This window comes from Hemiscyllium ocellatum, chromosome 29, assembly GCF_020745735.1.
Source record: "Hemiscyllium ocellatum isolate sHemOce1 chromosome 29, sHemOce1.pat.X.cur, whole genome shotgun sequence".
NCBI classification, from domain to species: domain Eukaryota; kingdom Metazoa; phylum Chordata; class Chondrichthyes; order Orectolobiformes; family Hemiscylliidae; genus Hemiscyllium; species Hemiscyllium ocellatum.
In genome coordinates, this window is record NC_083429.1 from 24,455,875 (window position 1) to 24,469,782 (window position 13,908).

The 13,908-nt window shown below is 42.9% G+C and overlaps 1 protein-coding gene across 9 annotated transcripts in view; it reads left to right on the forward strand.

Moving 5' to 3' along the window:
• pknox2 (pbx/knotted 1 homeobox 2) overlaps positions 1 to 13,613 on the forward strand; it is a 439,080-nt gene extending 425,467 nt beyond the window's left edge. For all 9 annotated transcript variants that reach the window (XM_060847102.1, XM_060847099.1, XM_060847107.1 and 6 more), the window contains 2 exons: positions 11,552 to 11,727; positions 12,224 to 13,613. In XM_060847102.1, coding sequence (XP_060703085.1) covers positions 11,552 to 11,727; positions 12,224 to 12,450 — 403 coding nt within the window. In that variant the 3' untranslated portion in view covers positions 12,451 to 13,613. The remainder of the gene's footprint in view (positions 1 to 11,551; positions 11,728 to 12,223) is intronic.
• Positions 13,614 to 13,908: the final 295 nt, after the last annotated feature.

The following is a 13,908-nucleotide window of genomic DNA, read 5'->3' on the forward strand; positions in this document are numbered from 1 at the left end:
CTCCCTCCCTGCCTGCAGTCCCTTCGCCCTCCCCCACCTGCACTGTCATCTCCCTCCCTGCCTGCAGTCCCTTACCCTCCCCTGCCTTCACTTTCTTCACCCAGCCACCCCAGGCTTCGCGCTCTCTTCCCTCACCTCCCCCTCACCTCACTGACCTCCATTTCTTGCCTTCACTCTCACTCTATTCAAAGTCATTCCTTCTACACACACACACCTCCCAGCTCTGTTTTATTGCTAATTTCAATTATTTTCCTGTTTACCATTATTATATCCATCAGATTGAGTTGCAGCCATTGAGTTATTTAATATCATGTTCTATTCACAGTTCACTAAACCCCTTTACTCATTATCACTTGAAGCCTGTGATCAATTCTAATCAAACCTTTTGAGCCGAAAAGCTAAAGGCCTCATCCGGTGTATTGGAGAACAATGTATGTCACTGTTGGCCAATTTGAGAATATTTCTTTTGTCTCAGCTCAGCTTTCCACCTTCAAACTACTTTAAGCCCAAATCCAGGGGAAGCAGTTTCAGCTGGCAGTCACTGTGTGGGGAATTTCCTCAGATTTATTTGAAAATAAAAGATGGCTCCTCAGTCGACGAAGTATGTTTGGATTGTTGTCACAGTTGCAATGCTGGAAACAGCAGAAGCCATTGTGTGCACAGCTGGATCCCACAAACTGAAATGTGACTGTAACCAGTTTTTGTGATCCTGATTCGGAGGTTACCATTGTCTTGAACCCCTGGGGAGAGAACTTCCCTGCTCCTCATCCCATACTGGCATGGTGTTTATTGTGACCTCCCTAACTGAACAGATTGGTTTTTGAATTAACATCACTGGAAGTCAGACAGTGAATGACATTCTGGTCCCATCATTCTGTGTCTAATTCCTAAGTAACTCTTAACATAAGCTCTTTTAGGGCAGATGTGAGCTGCCTTTCAAAAACGTAGCCAATCCATAATCAACTTCTCCTTTTCCAAGTGCTCACTTCCTGTGCCCTCAAATGGAAGCAGTAACCTTCCAATTACTGACCTTGAACTCAGGGATGGGACAGGTGGCTTGTGTGTTCCCCATTTATGTGAATGAATTTGCTGTTTTCCAAAATCCAGGGAAGTTTGAACATTGTAATCGAAGGTCTCATTTCTTTAATACCCAGCTGGAAGTGTGATGGGCCTCATGCCAATTTGATCATTTTATACTTCACAACTTTTCTTTCTCTTTGCTTCTGTCCTTCACTAATTTCTAGCACAAGTCACACACACAGACATTTTTGTGATATTTAAATCCTCTTATTTCTGTTTATCCATGTCACGCTGAATGGAGGAGGTGGGCGCAGTATCACATGAACCTGCTTTGCATAAAGGTGTCCATCATGGGTTGTAGTAGGCAACTTTGGTGAATGACCAGGGCAATGGGTTATGTTGTCAACTATGATTGGGCAAGTCCCTAGTTTAATCACATGACCTTAAGTCATGAGTCTCCAAACATGTTAGCGTTATTTTGCAGCACCTTCACTCACCAATTAGGTAGTGAATACGATCATTGGTTCTTTATTGGATAACATTTATTCATCAATTGACATTTATTAATCCCTTGTCCCCCACCTCCAATGCTGTTCCTAGGGATCAACAAAACAGCATTCACAGTCAATCAATAAGATACCCATTATTCTAACACAATGATTTTTCTTCAATTTCCAGAGACTCTGGGGCAACTTGGGAGAGTTGGCAATCCAGAAAATAGGTGTAGGCCATTCAGCCCTCAACGCTGTTCAACCCTTGATTTCTCTGTCCCTTTATGCTTTCTTGTGTGACTGAGCGTACTGTGCAGGAGGCTAGAAAAAGTCCTTTCACCACTGTGAACTGAAATCTGGACCTGGACTAATGGTATCAACAATTCTCTTGTCTTTTGGCAGGCCGGGTCTGAAGTGAACTGTGTTTGGACAGTCTGAACCCAGTTCTGTGCAGACACTGAAGCTGTCAGTTTCTGAGTACGGGTGAGCTGGGAGTGCCAAATACCCTCCACCTCCCTCCATCACACTTGGCTTAATGAACCTATGATGCGACAGGATATAGCAAAAGGGGAGCTCAGCGTTTGAACAGGATCCACTGGGCCACACTTTACGACAGAACTATTTGGCTCAGGGTTCTGTCTGGGATAATATTGCTGCATATTTACCTCTCACTGTGGAAAGTTCACAGTGAGGGTAATATGACACTAACTAGAATTACTTCAATGCTAGTGGTTTGTATCCTTAAACACAATGCATGCAACATGATTACCACAATTAAACCAATTTATGTTTAAAATAAAACACTGATGTCATGCTGCAGGATCAGGTGACATCTAAGATTACAGTAGATTTTACATCAGAGAAGTTGTGCTCATTACTGGCTTTTTTGATGATTTACAAGACTGCAGTGACCTGTGAAACACAAATCCCAGAAATAATTTAACGATTTAGCCTGTCAGTGTATTAAATGGTCCTTCACTGCATTTTTTTCTGTCCCACCGTTCTTTATTTCAATAATATTACAGAAATAAACTTTGTGAGGAGATGCAAATGGATTAATAAGTGCTTTTCCAGCTTTTCCCAAAAAAAAGTGCTTTACAGTTTCTGAGAACTTTCTGGAAAATTCCTGTCGACATTCTGTGTCCATAGGGTGTCATTAACCAACCAAGGCTCACACAGCTGACTGGGCCAGCGTTATGTTCCAGTGCGGTGCTGCCATCTTGAGGCAGGAAATGTTGAAATAAAAACAGAAGGTGAGAGGGAAACCCAGCAGGTCTAACTCTGTATGTAGAGAGGGACACCAAGTTAGCGTTAAGGTTGAAACATACCCTGGATTCAGTGATCAAATTGGAACACAAAAGGGCAACTGCTGAATCCCAAGCTTCAAAGGCTAATTGGGTGAAACAGCTCTGATTTTTTTGTTGTTGAATTGCTAGACGTTATCAATAATCATATTGTATGGGCAATAAACACAGTCATACAAAAGCAAAATGCAGTGTACATATGAAACAGGAACACAAAACACTACGATGCTCAGTGTCGGTCATTTCCAGCACTTTCTGGTTTTTACATAACTCATTGTAGTAATATATTACTTGCTCTTTAATGTCAGCTGTGGCTCATTATCAGTCAGAGGCTGGAGGACAAAATCTTAATATTCCCCTGCAGTCCTGATGAAGCTCTGCATTGTTGGAGGTGCTGTCATCTGATAAATAAATAAACCAGGTCCTGTCTGACTTGCCAGTATGCCCGAAATGTCGATTTTCCTGTTCCTTGGATGCTGCCTGACCCGCTGCGCTTTTCCAGCAACACATTTTCAACAGGCCCTTTGGCCCAACAAGTCCACACCGACCCTCTGAAGAGTAACCCACCCAGACCCATTTCCCTCTGACTAATGCACCGATCACTTTGGGCAATTTAGTATGATCAATTCATCTAAGCTGCACATTTTTGGACTCTGGGGGGAATCCAGAGCACCTGGAGGGAACCCATGCAGACACTGGGAGAATGTGCAAACTCCACACAGTTGAAAAGTGTGGTGCTGGAAAAACACTGCAGGCCAGGCAGCATCCGAGGAGCAGGAGACTCAACGTTTCAGGCATAAGCCCTTCTTCAGGAATGAGGCTGGTGTGCCAAGCGGGCTGAGATAAAAGGTAGGGGGGGGGAGGAATTTGGGGGAGGGGCACTGGGAATACGATAGGTGGAAGGAGGTGAGGGTGAGGGTGATAGGCCGGAGAGCGGGTGGGGGCAGAGAGATCGGGAAGAAGATTGCAGGTCAAGAGGGCGGTGCTGAATCTGGGGTTTGGGACTGAGATAAGATGGGGGGAGGGGAAATTAGTAAGCTGGAGAAATCTACATTCACCCACACAGACACGGGGAGAATGTGCAAACTCCACACAGACAGTCACCCAAGGCTAGATTCGAACCCAGGTCCCTGGTGCTCTGAGCCACCGTACCATCTGTATGAAGGATGCCTTGGAGTAAGTTCCACGTGGAGCAGGGTGCTTTGGTCTGTTTTTATCCCTCAGCCAATACTGCTTAAAAAAACACGTTGCTGTTAACAGGATGTATTTCATATATTATAAAAGTATTTACATTAACTGTAAAGCACTTTATGACATTTTAGGACAATATGGTGACTCAGTGGTTAGCACTGCTGCCTCACATGGCGGGATCCTGGGTTCGATTCCAGCCTTGGGTGATTGTTGTGTGGAGTTTGCACATTCTCCCTGTGTCTGTGTGGGTTTCCTCTGGGTGCTCCGGTTTCCTCCCTCAGTCGAAAGACATACAGGCTGGATGGACTGGACATCCTAAATTGCCCATAGTGTCCAGGATGTGTGAGTTAGCTATGGGAAATGCAATGGAATGGTGGGGGGAAGGGGTGGATCTGGATGGTATGCTCTTCAGAGGGTTGATTTGGACTTGATGGGCCAAATGACCAACTTCCACATGTAAGGATTCTATGGAATTTTAAAGTTACAACATCTTGATGTCTTACCATAATTGCACTTTCTATTTTGTATGTCCTTTTTTAAAAAGAATTTTTTTGTGCTCTATGTGCCACTCATCAGCCAACATGCAAGGCAGAGCTTGAGAGAAATGAATTTAGTCAATGAGTTATTAGGACGCAGAATGCTCCAATAGAAAGAGAATTAATAACAGCTTTTTTTCCTCTTTAAAAATGAGAAATTGAAAGAGCTGTGGGGAGAAGAGAAGTGTGGAGAGTGGACTAAGTGGAGAGTCCTTTCAAAGTATAATCACTGCTACATGTTTTTTGTAACACAGTCACATTGAACATACTGTATTCTAGCGAAATGAGCCACAGCTGACATTAAAGAGTATATAATGTATTACTATACTAGCTGGATGGCCCAATGGGTGCAGAAAGTAATATGTCACCCCTGAACTGTCCACCCCCAGCTCTTCACTCCTCCCCCACTACACTCTCAGACAAAAACTTCTTGCCAGAGTTCAGTCATTCCACCTTCCATCAACCTTGTCTTTCTCTTTTAAAAGTAGAAGTTACCTCACGTGTCTATTTTGTTTTGATCAACCACAGTATTCTATTTTAATTTAAGTGAAACTACGGCAGCAGCTGAACTTGCCAGTTGCGGCCTGTTGCCCTGGCGACAGGTAGCTATTAACAATAGGTGTGCACCGAGTTTGAAGCTGCTTCAAGGTTGTTTACGATTGTGGAAATTGTAGTCAAAGAGGGAATCTCAACTCCTGTGTTAAACTACAAATAAAATCAGAACTATTTTTATTTCAGTACACCCCCATCAGTCAACCTTTATCCATTGTGCATTTGTAGGCAAAAAACGACTCTGACTAATGTTGATAAGCTTCTATTGCATGGGCTGTTATGATTAGATTCCCTACAGTGTGGAAACAGGCCCTTCGGCCCAACCAGTCCACATCGACCCTCCGAAGAGTAACCCACCCAGACCCATTTCCCTCTGACTAAGGCCCCTACCACTATGGCCAATTCACCTGACCTGCACATCTTTGGACTGTGGGAGGAAACCGGAGCACACGGAGGAAACCCACACAGACACAGGGAGAATGTGCAAACTCCACACACACAGTCACCCGAGGCTGGAATCAAACCTGGGACCCTGGTGCTGTGAGGCAGCAGTGCTAACCACTGAGTCATTGTGCCGCTCTATATGGAAATGAAACCACTAAGATAGCAGTTGACTGGCCCTTTATTTGAGATTTTTTTGAGACTGTCCCACTGGTTAAATAAGTAAATATACCCTGAACTCTGATACTGAGCCAAAAAGATCAGAATGCTCTCCAATTAAACCCTGATCTGTATTCAATTAACTGATACATTATTAGCTGCTGTGACTTCAGCTGTCAAGTCCCATGCTGTGGAATTCAATCTCTTAACCTATTCATCTCTTTCCTTCTCCTTGTTAAGATCTCCTGCTTAAAAATCATTTCTTCAAGTAAATCCAGTGTTCCTTTTGTTTCCTTTACCTGTACAAGGCACCTGGCTGCTTTTATTGCCTTGAGTTTAAAGGACACTCATTGTTGGTCGGTCTTTGCAAACACCATTCAAAGAATTTTTCACAGATTCCCTCAGCGTTCCTATACTAAGGAGGCGTCTAAATCTGAATTGCTGCTCCGGATCTCATTCGCTGTGCTGAGATAATGCTTCATGTCTGATTGCAGGAGGCAAATCTCCTGCTTTACTCAGGCAACTTGGCTTTATCATTCACACAGTGTCATCAGGCCCATTTATCAAATTACTGCAGACAGAACATTGAGCTTGGGCTCAGTTTCTGCCCCTTCTGAATTGCAACCATACAATCTAGAACTAACCTGGAGTCTGGAGAAATGTTCACTTCCTCCAAGCATTAGTGTGTTCATGTTACTTTGCTATGTAATATTCTTTGGGTACTCTCTCTCTGATTAGCATGACTCTTTTCAATCTCCCTAGCACCATTTTTATTTTGTTTCCCTGCCTTTTGTGCTGTACCCATTAGCTTTCATCATCTCCTTCTTAGCTTTACCCTTGATTTGACTCACCCATTATTTCCTATGATTTCTCCACCTAATCCCCAATTATCGTATATTTTCTTTCTTACTGTTTCCCTCACTTTCTTTGTCTTTTCACTCTTTTCTTCTCTTGCCCCTAGTTCTCTCTTCCTCTCCATCCCTTCACCTTTTGAATCTTTGTAGTTTTTGGCTTTCTCCCTCTCTTTTGTCTTCTCCCTTCTTCCACCACCCCCACCTTTTCTCCTTCCCTCCTGATTTTCAACCACTTTCTGTTTAACCTCCTCCCTTCTTTCATCTACCAGACCTGCCCTCTTGTATTCTTCTCCTCTTGGTCCCCATTTCTCTCAGCACTTCATACTTGTGTACTGTTTATACTGCATTTCTACTGAGTGTAATACTTTTGAATTTGACCTTAGTTTCGCACAAGCCTTTTTTTTTTGGTGCTTGACTGTCTGATTGAAGTTAATAAAATGTGTCAGGTGATGGTAGGATTTCACATTTATGCAATAACTTTTTCAATCCATCTCCAACTTAGCTTTGGAAGCTTTCAGTTGTATTTAACACTTTTTCAGGCAGCTTATTAATGATTAACGCAACAGTCGGTGCAGAAGCTGCAATAAGGTTTGCACTCTGTGGAGCCTAAACTCTCACAAAAGAGCAGAACGGGGAAGAGAGAAATTGCCCCAAAGTTTGATCTGGTGATGAAAATAAATCAAAACCTCAACAATTAATTGCCTCGATTTGAGAAATTGACTTTAGTGGGAACTATGACTGATGCCTTCTTAAAAACAAAGTAGTTAGATGGCGGAGTCAGCAGATGTAGAACTTTCCAGATGGAAACACTCCCATCCAGTCCAAACCTAAGCAAGCCATGAGATCTGTGTCTTGTCTCGGCTATGTCCCAGATAACTTGTACCTGGGATTCGATGTTAAAAGCGCAGAGGTATGTGGATAAAAAAAACCTTCAGTTTAAACAGGAAGAAAAGTTGTGAATGATTTCACAAAAGAATACACTGGAATCCTATATGACTATAGGAAGGTAGGAATTATTGGTTGCAAGTCTCCTTGAATTGCAGAATCCATTGATTACTTTGACCTCTCAAACACTGTTTCTGACCCGCCTTTGCCTCTGATTTGATTTGATTTATTGATTGTCGTTACATGTACCGAGTTATAGTGAAAAGTGTTCATTTATGTGCTTCACAGCCAGATCATACCATACAAAGTGCATCAGAGTAACAGAACAAAGTGCAGAATAGAGTGTTACAGCCGCAGATAAGGTGCAGAGAGAGAGATCAGGATTAACATTTGGGAGGTCCAATCGAAAGTCTGATAACAGTGGGGAAGAAGCAGTTTATCAATCTGCAGCAGAAACTTACTCCTGTTTCTCTTAACCTCCAGGTTTGAATCACAGCACAACGTATAAGGAGGTCATTTGACCCATCATATGTACACCAGCTCTCCCAATAAGCAATTCACTTAATGCCTTCCTCCCCACAACCCCATACATTGATCCTTGTCAAATGACTATCTAAATCCCTTTAGATTGCTTCAATTGAACTGGCTCCAACACACTGTCAGGCAGTACATTCCAGACTTTAGACACACTCTCTGTGTGGAAATAAATTATTTCTGATATTGCTTTTGACTGTTCCTGTGTAGTTCTGCACCATTCACCCTCCATAAATTTCAACTCGTCTCTGAAAACACTGCCTCTTGGATCCTAAATAACCCTCAATCCCATTCACCCATATTCCCTCTGCTTTACAATGGTTTTCAGTCCAACAGCAGCTTGAATTTAAAATTCTCATTGTCCTTTTCAAGTATCTCTATGGCCTCCATATGCACCCTCCCCCTAGCATCTCTCTCGCTCTGCACCCTGATGCCTCTCCTGCCCTGGACCTCTCACTTCATCTGTTCCACCCTTGGTTATTGAGCTTTCAGCTACATAACTCCCAGACTCAGAAATTCTATTTCTAAATCTCTTCATCTGTCTCACTTCCTTTAAGATACACCTTACAATCTACTGCTTTGACCTAGCTTTGGTTCCTAATACCTCCTCCAATAGGTTGGCATCAACTTTCATTATCTGATAAAGCTCCCATGAACAGTGGCTCAATTTGCCACATTTAAAATGATCCTTCTTCCCAGGCTCTCAGCCTGAAGACAGGTCCTTGACAATTATTTGTTGAACTGTAGCAAAGTGCCATATTTCTTTTTATTATTGGGTAGGATGTGATGGCAGACTTGGGGACAGGGATCAAGCCCTGTGCTATCGGCTTTAATCTGATTTAGAGATGCCGGTGTTGGAATGGGGTGTGCAAAGTTAAAAATCACACAACACGAGGTTATAGTCCAACAGGTTTAGTTGGAAGGAGCACTGCTTCTTCATCAGGTTGTTGTGGAGTATAAGATCGCAGGACACAGAATTTCTAGCAAACGTTGTGTGATGCAACTGAAATTATATACTGAAAAAGACCTGGACTGTTTGCTAAGTCTCTCATCTTTTAGAATAGGCATATTGGTTTCAGTTCTTTCATTTGTAAATTCCAGAGCTTTCTTAAAGTTACATTCTCAAATGAACTTTAAGAATAGGTGCCATGTCGGCCCAGATAATGCATTGAAGGTGTGAGGTGCCCTGTGTGAGGTTGTCTGTGCCCCAAAGCTCAGGCTGATTCTAATCTAAAAAAGGGATTTACAGAATTTACATGGACTCATGCAGTTTTTGAGCAAAGTAAAATATAATTCTGCAAGTACAAATTCACATAATATTTCTGTAAATCCCTTTTTTAGATTAGAATCAGCCTGAACATTGGGGCACAGACAGCTTCACACAGGGCACCTCACATCTTTAATGCATTATCTGGGCCAACATGGCACCTATTGTTAAAGTTCACTTGAGAATGTAACTTTAAGAAAGCTCTGGAATTTACATATGAAAGAACTGAAACCAATATGCCTATTCTAAAGGCTGAGAGACTTAACAAACAGTCCAGGTCTTTTTCAGTATATAATTTCAGTTACATCACACTGTAAACTTTTGCTGTAGATTCTGTGTCCTGCGATCTTATACTCCACAACCACCTGATGAAGGAGCAGTGCTCTGAAAGCTAGTGCTTCCAAATAAACCTGTTGGACTATAACCTGGTGTTGTGTGATTTTTGGCTTTAACCTGATGACAGTGATTTAGCTGTTTCACCACCTGAGCTAACCAGATGTCCTCTTCAGCAAACCACTGAAAAATGGCGTGACTTTTTAAAATTTTGATGAAAGGTGTTTTATAGACATTGTTGTTACTTCCAGTTTGTGCCCACCAATATTGATACCTGGGCTTTCTGAGATCACTGTTTGAGGACCTCATTAACAGATGGAGTGACAGCCACTGAATAAGGATCTCCAGTTTCAGGAAATGTTTCTATTAGAATTTTGTTTTGATTTTTGTCTTTTTGTATTTCCTTCTTTTCCTCTTCTTCCTGAAACTGCTGATCCCATGGCTGGGACACAGTCCACCAAGCACAGCTCCCAAGATCCAATGGCTTTCAGGAATGGGCTATTTGACAACATTAGACTGGGCAGCTAATCTTGGCCACACCACTGGGTACTGCCCTATGTCTTCCATCAGATATGATTCCAGACTTTCAGCAATGTAGTTGATTCTCTACTGCCCATTTGGGAGAGGCAGTAAATGCTGGCCTATCCAGTGATACCCATGTCTTACGAGCAAAAAGAAAATGGAAGTTGAGAGAAAGGATCACCATCTTTCACAAATCAGTTGACAACCCCTTCAGACTGGCATCCCCTACACATTTGCATCTGATGACAATCACCACTAAATGTTGGGTTCCCCAAATAATTATTTTACCCCCATCCATCCACCTTGCAAAATGATGCAAAAGCTGTCAATCCCACTCCTCCTTCTCCCCAGCCCCCCATTCCATTATGTCTCTAAGCTGAATATCACCTTTCAGAGACCTGCTTATGATATCATCCCGGTATCATGGTATGGGACTTGAGAGTGTAAATGTCTCAGTTCCCAATCCACTGAGTCCACATACAGCATGATATGCTGAGGGGAACATGCCATAGTTCATGACAATATTGCTCAGTACTAGCCCAGCCATATAATATATGCAGAAACCATGATAAATATCTGTTGATTTTTTTCAGTACTGTATGATTCATGCCTTTCTTGCTCTTGTGCTGTGGAAGCTAACATAAGTGGCACGGTGGCACAGTGGTTAGCACTGCTGCCTCACAGCGCCAGAGAACTGCGTTCAATTTCCACCTCAGGTGACTGTCTGTGTGGAGTTTGCACATTCTCCTCATATCTGCATGGGTTTCCTCCGGGTGCTCCAGTTTAACCTTGACAGTCACATCTGTGGTCCATTTCTTCCTATCCTCAGCAGGTTCTGATGGGCTTCCTTCTTGAAGATTGTTCTTTTTCTTTGCTGTCAGGGTGTGACAACCACCTGATGAAGGAGCGGCGCTCCGAAAGCTAGTGCTTCCAATTAAACCTGTTGGACTATAACCTGGTGTTGTTTGATTTTTAACTTTGTACACCCCAGTCCAACACCGGCATCTCCAAATCATAAACTAAGGAGGATATAGACAGATTTATAATTAGTAATAGGGTAAAGGGTTCTGCAGTGTGTGCGGGAAAGTGAAGCTGAGGACAAGTTGAGATCAACCATGATTGTGTTAAGTGGCAGAACAGGCGCAAGGGACTGAATTGCTTTCTCTTGCCCTCAGTTCTTTTGTTCTTATGCAATCCCACGTCACTGTTAGGTTGAAAATTCCAATATTCTGGAATGCTAATGAAAAGGAAGTGGGTGATATATTCTGTCAAGATAGGGTGTGTAGCTTGCAGAACATGGAATTTCTGTGATATTGCATCATTTGTCGTTCTTACTGATTGAGATCCTGAGGCTGTGAGCTGCAGTTCCAAGGGCATCATTGGTCTGAAGCAACACCATTGCCCGTGAGGAGGGATACCCTTTAGCTCAAGTTTGATTTAACCCCATCCTGTCTCCTGCCAGGTTTATCAATGCCAGGCGACGTATCCTCCAGCCAATGCTTGATGCCAGTAATCCCGACCCTGCTCCTAAAGCCAAGAAAATCAAATCCCAACACCGGCCAACTCAGCGCTTCTGGCCAGACTCTATCGCAGCAGGAGTACTCCAGCAGCAAGGAGGGAATCCCAGCAACCCAGACAGTAAGTGTGCATTGACTACATACGTCAGAGTCTACCACACAGTGAGCCTCAATGTTTCAGTGCCTGCAGCCTGGGGAATCAGTGTGTGTCTTCGCTCTTTTTCTCTCTCCCTCACTGTCTCTTGCTCTCCCCTCTCTGCTCTGCCACTTTCTCTTTGACATCAGTCTCTCACTTTCCTTTCGGTTTATATCTTCTCCATTTGCTTTCAACCCCCTCACTTTGGTACATCTCTATCTCCTGTCTTTCCATCTCCCACGAACAAACTCACTTTCCATTTCCTCTATGCTTTCCCTCTTTCTTTGTCTTCCAATCTCCCTGTCTCTTTCTCCCCTTCTTTCTACCTCCCCCACTCTCTTTCCTCCAAACCCCATTACACCCACTTCCTGTATTACTCTCTCTGTTTCCCCCACATTCTCTCTCTCTCTCTTTTCTTTTCTTTCTCTCTCTTTTTCTCCCTCATATTAATCTAAGTGATAACGGACCCTTTTCCTTTCAGGCACTATGACTGCGGCCATAGACAGTCTCCAGTCACTCTCCTCTGACACTGCCACCCTCGCCATGCAGCAAGCCATGATGGCTGGCCATGCAGGCGATGACTCGTTGGATGGAACCGATGAGGAGGAGATTGAAGAGGAGGAAGAGGATGAGGACGATGACAACGGGGAACTGCAGACGACCAATGTTAATGACCTGGGCCTGGACAATAGTGACTCCCTCGACTAACTGCTCTGCTTGCACACACAGGAGACAAAGGAAAAAAAAAGTTGACCAGTGTGCGGACTGTTTTTTTTAAAAAAAAGAAAGACTCTTCTCTATGAACAAGTCACATCAAGATGACAGTCATAAGAATGAAGGCCCCCGTGTCTAGAATCTATTTTGTGATTTATTCGGTATTAATGAATGTTATTGTGAATGTATCCTTCATTTTTTTTTCAACATTTGTTTTACATTTGTATTTTTTACTTGGCTGGTGTGGTTGTCTCCACAGCCCTCGATGCTCCTGGCTTCACATTTGGACTGAGGCGTTTCCTAACACTAAGGAGAGAGGGGCGAAACGGTGAGACTGTGTCCATCTTGCTCTCACCCTGGCTTTCCAACCAAAATAAATATTGATTGAAAAAGGGCAGAAGCTGTTTGTTTCACGGGTCACTCCTTTCCCTGCTTGGCCGCCAGTACCTGATGGACCTCAATTTGAATTGGATAATGGGTTAGCAGCAAAGAGTTGACAAGGCTGATTGAGTTCTTTCCTAGCTCTTCAGTTACATGGCCTCCCTCCTCTTCCTGCTGCTCTCCCCAGCCAAGCCCTTTTTGTTTGCCCTGTTTGATACATTTTAGTTATAAAAAGAATATTTTAAAACAGCACAATCTTTGAATGCCCCCTTGATTCTTCTCCTGGTTGGTGTTTGCTACTCTGACCCGAGGTTTGATGTTTGGAGTCTCTAGCATTATATGAGGTATGGGGTATATGAGGTATGGGGTATTGGTAACCTTGCGCAGCAACCTACAGACCGATTTGTTTTGAAACTATGAAGCTTTTGATATATCCTGGAACGGCCCTTTGCCTGGTTTCTAACCAGGCACACCAGTCTTTAATTAGCTCTCCAGAAATTTATCAAATATAAATCAAACACTAAAATATACTGTTTTCTAGAGGTGAAATTGAAGCTTTTTCTTTTCCATTAGATATTTCTGCGTTCGACAGGAGAATGGCCTGTCTTGCTGGGTTCTGAAGAAATCACTTCCACTGTGATTGTGATAATATGCTTAATCATTTCCTGTTCCCATGTTGTACAAATTTGAAGGAGTTATGCCTGTATGATTTGGCACTTCCTTGCTTCTAGTCTCCCTCAGGACTAGAAGGGATTAAAAAGGCCTTTATTGTCAAACTTATTTCAGATTAATATGGTCTACTAGGTATCTGAATCATAAGGTAGCCCTCGCAGACCAATACTTAATGCAGTTAAGGCTAAGTAGCACTCAAGCGTTTCATGATTGACCCTCAAAGGACCACAAAATAGGAGGAGCATATTCAGCCTTTGTTCCATGGTCATCTGGAGTGTTATCAAAAAGGATCTGTGTTTTGAGATACCTGGTCAAGGCAAGTTTCAACTTGCTGCCATAAGTTTGCCCTCCAGCAGGATATTTTGACTGATGCAGAAATGCTTGTGTTATCTCTCGTAA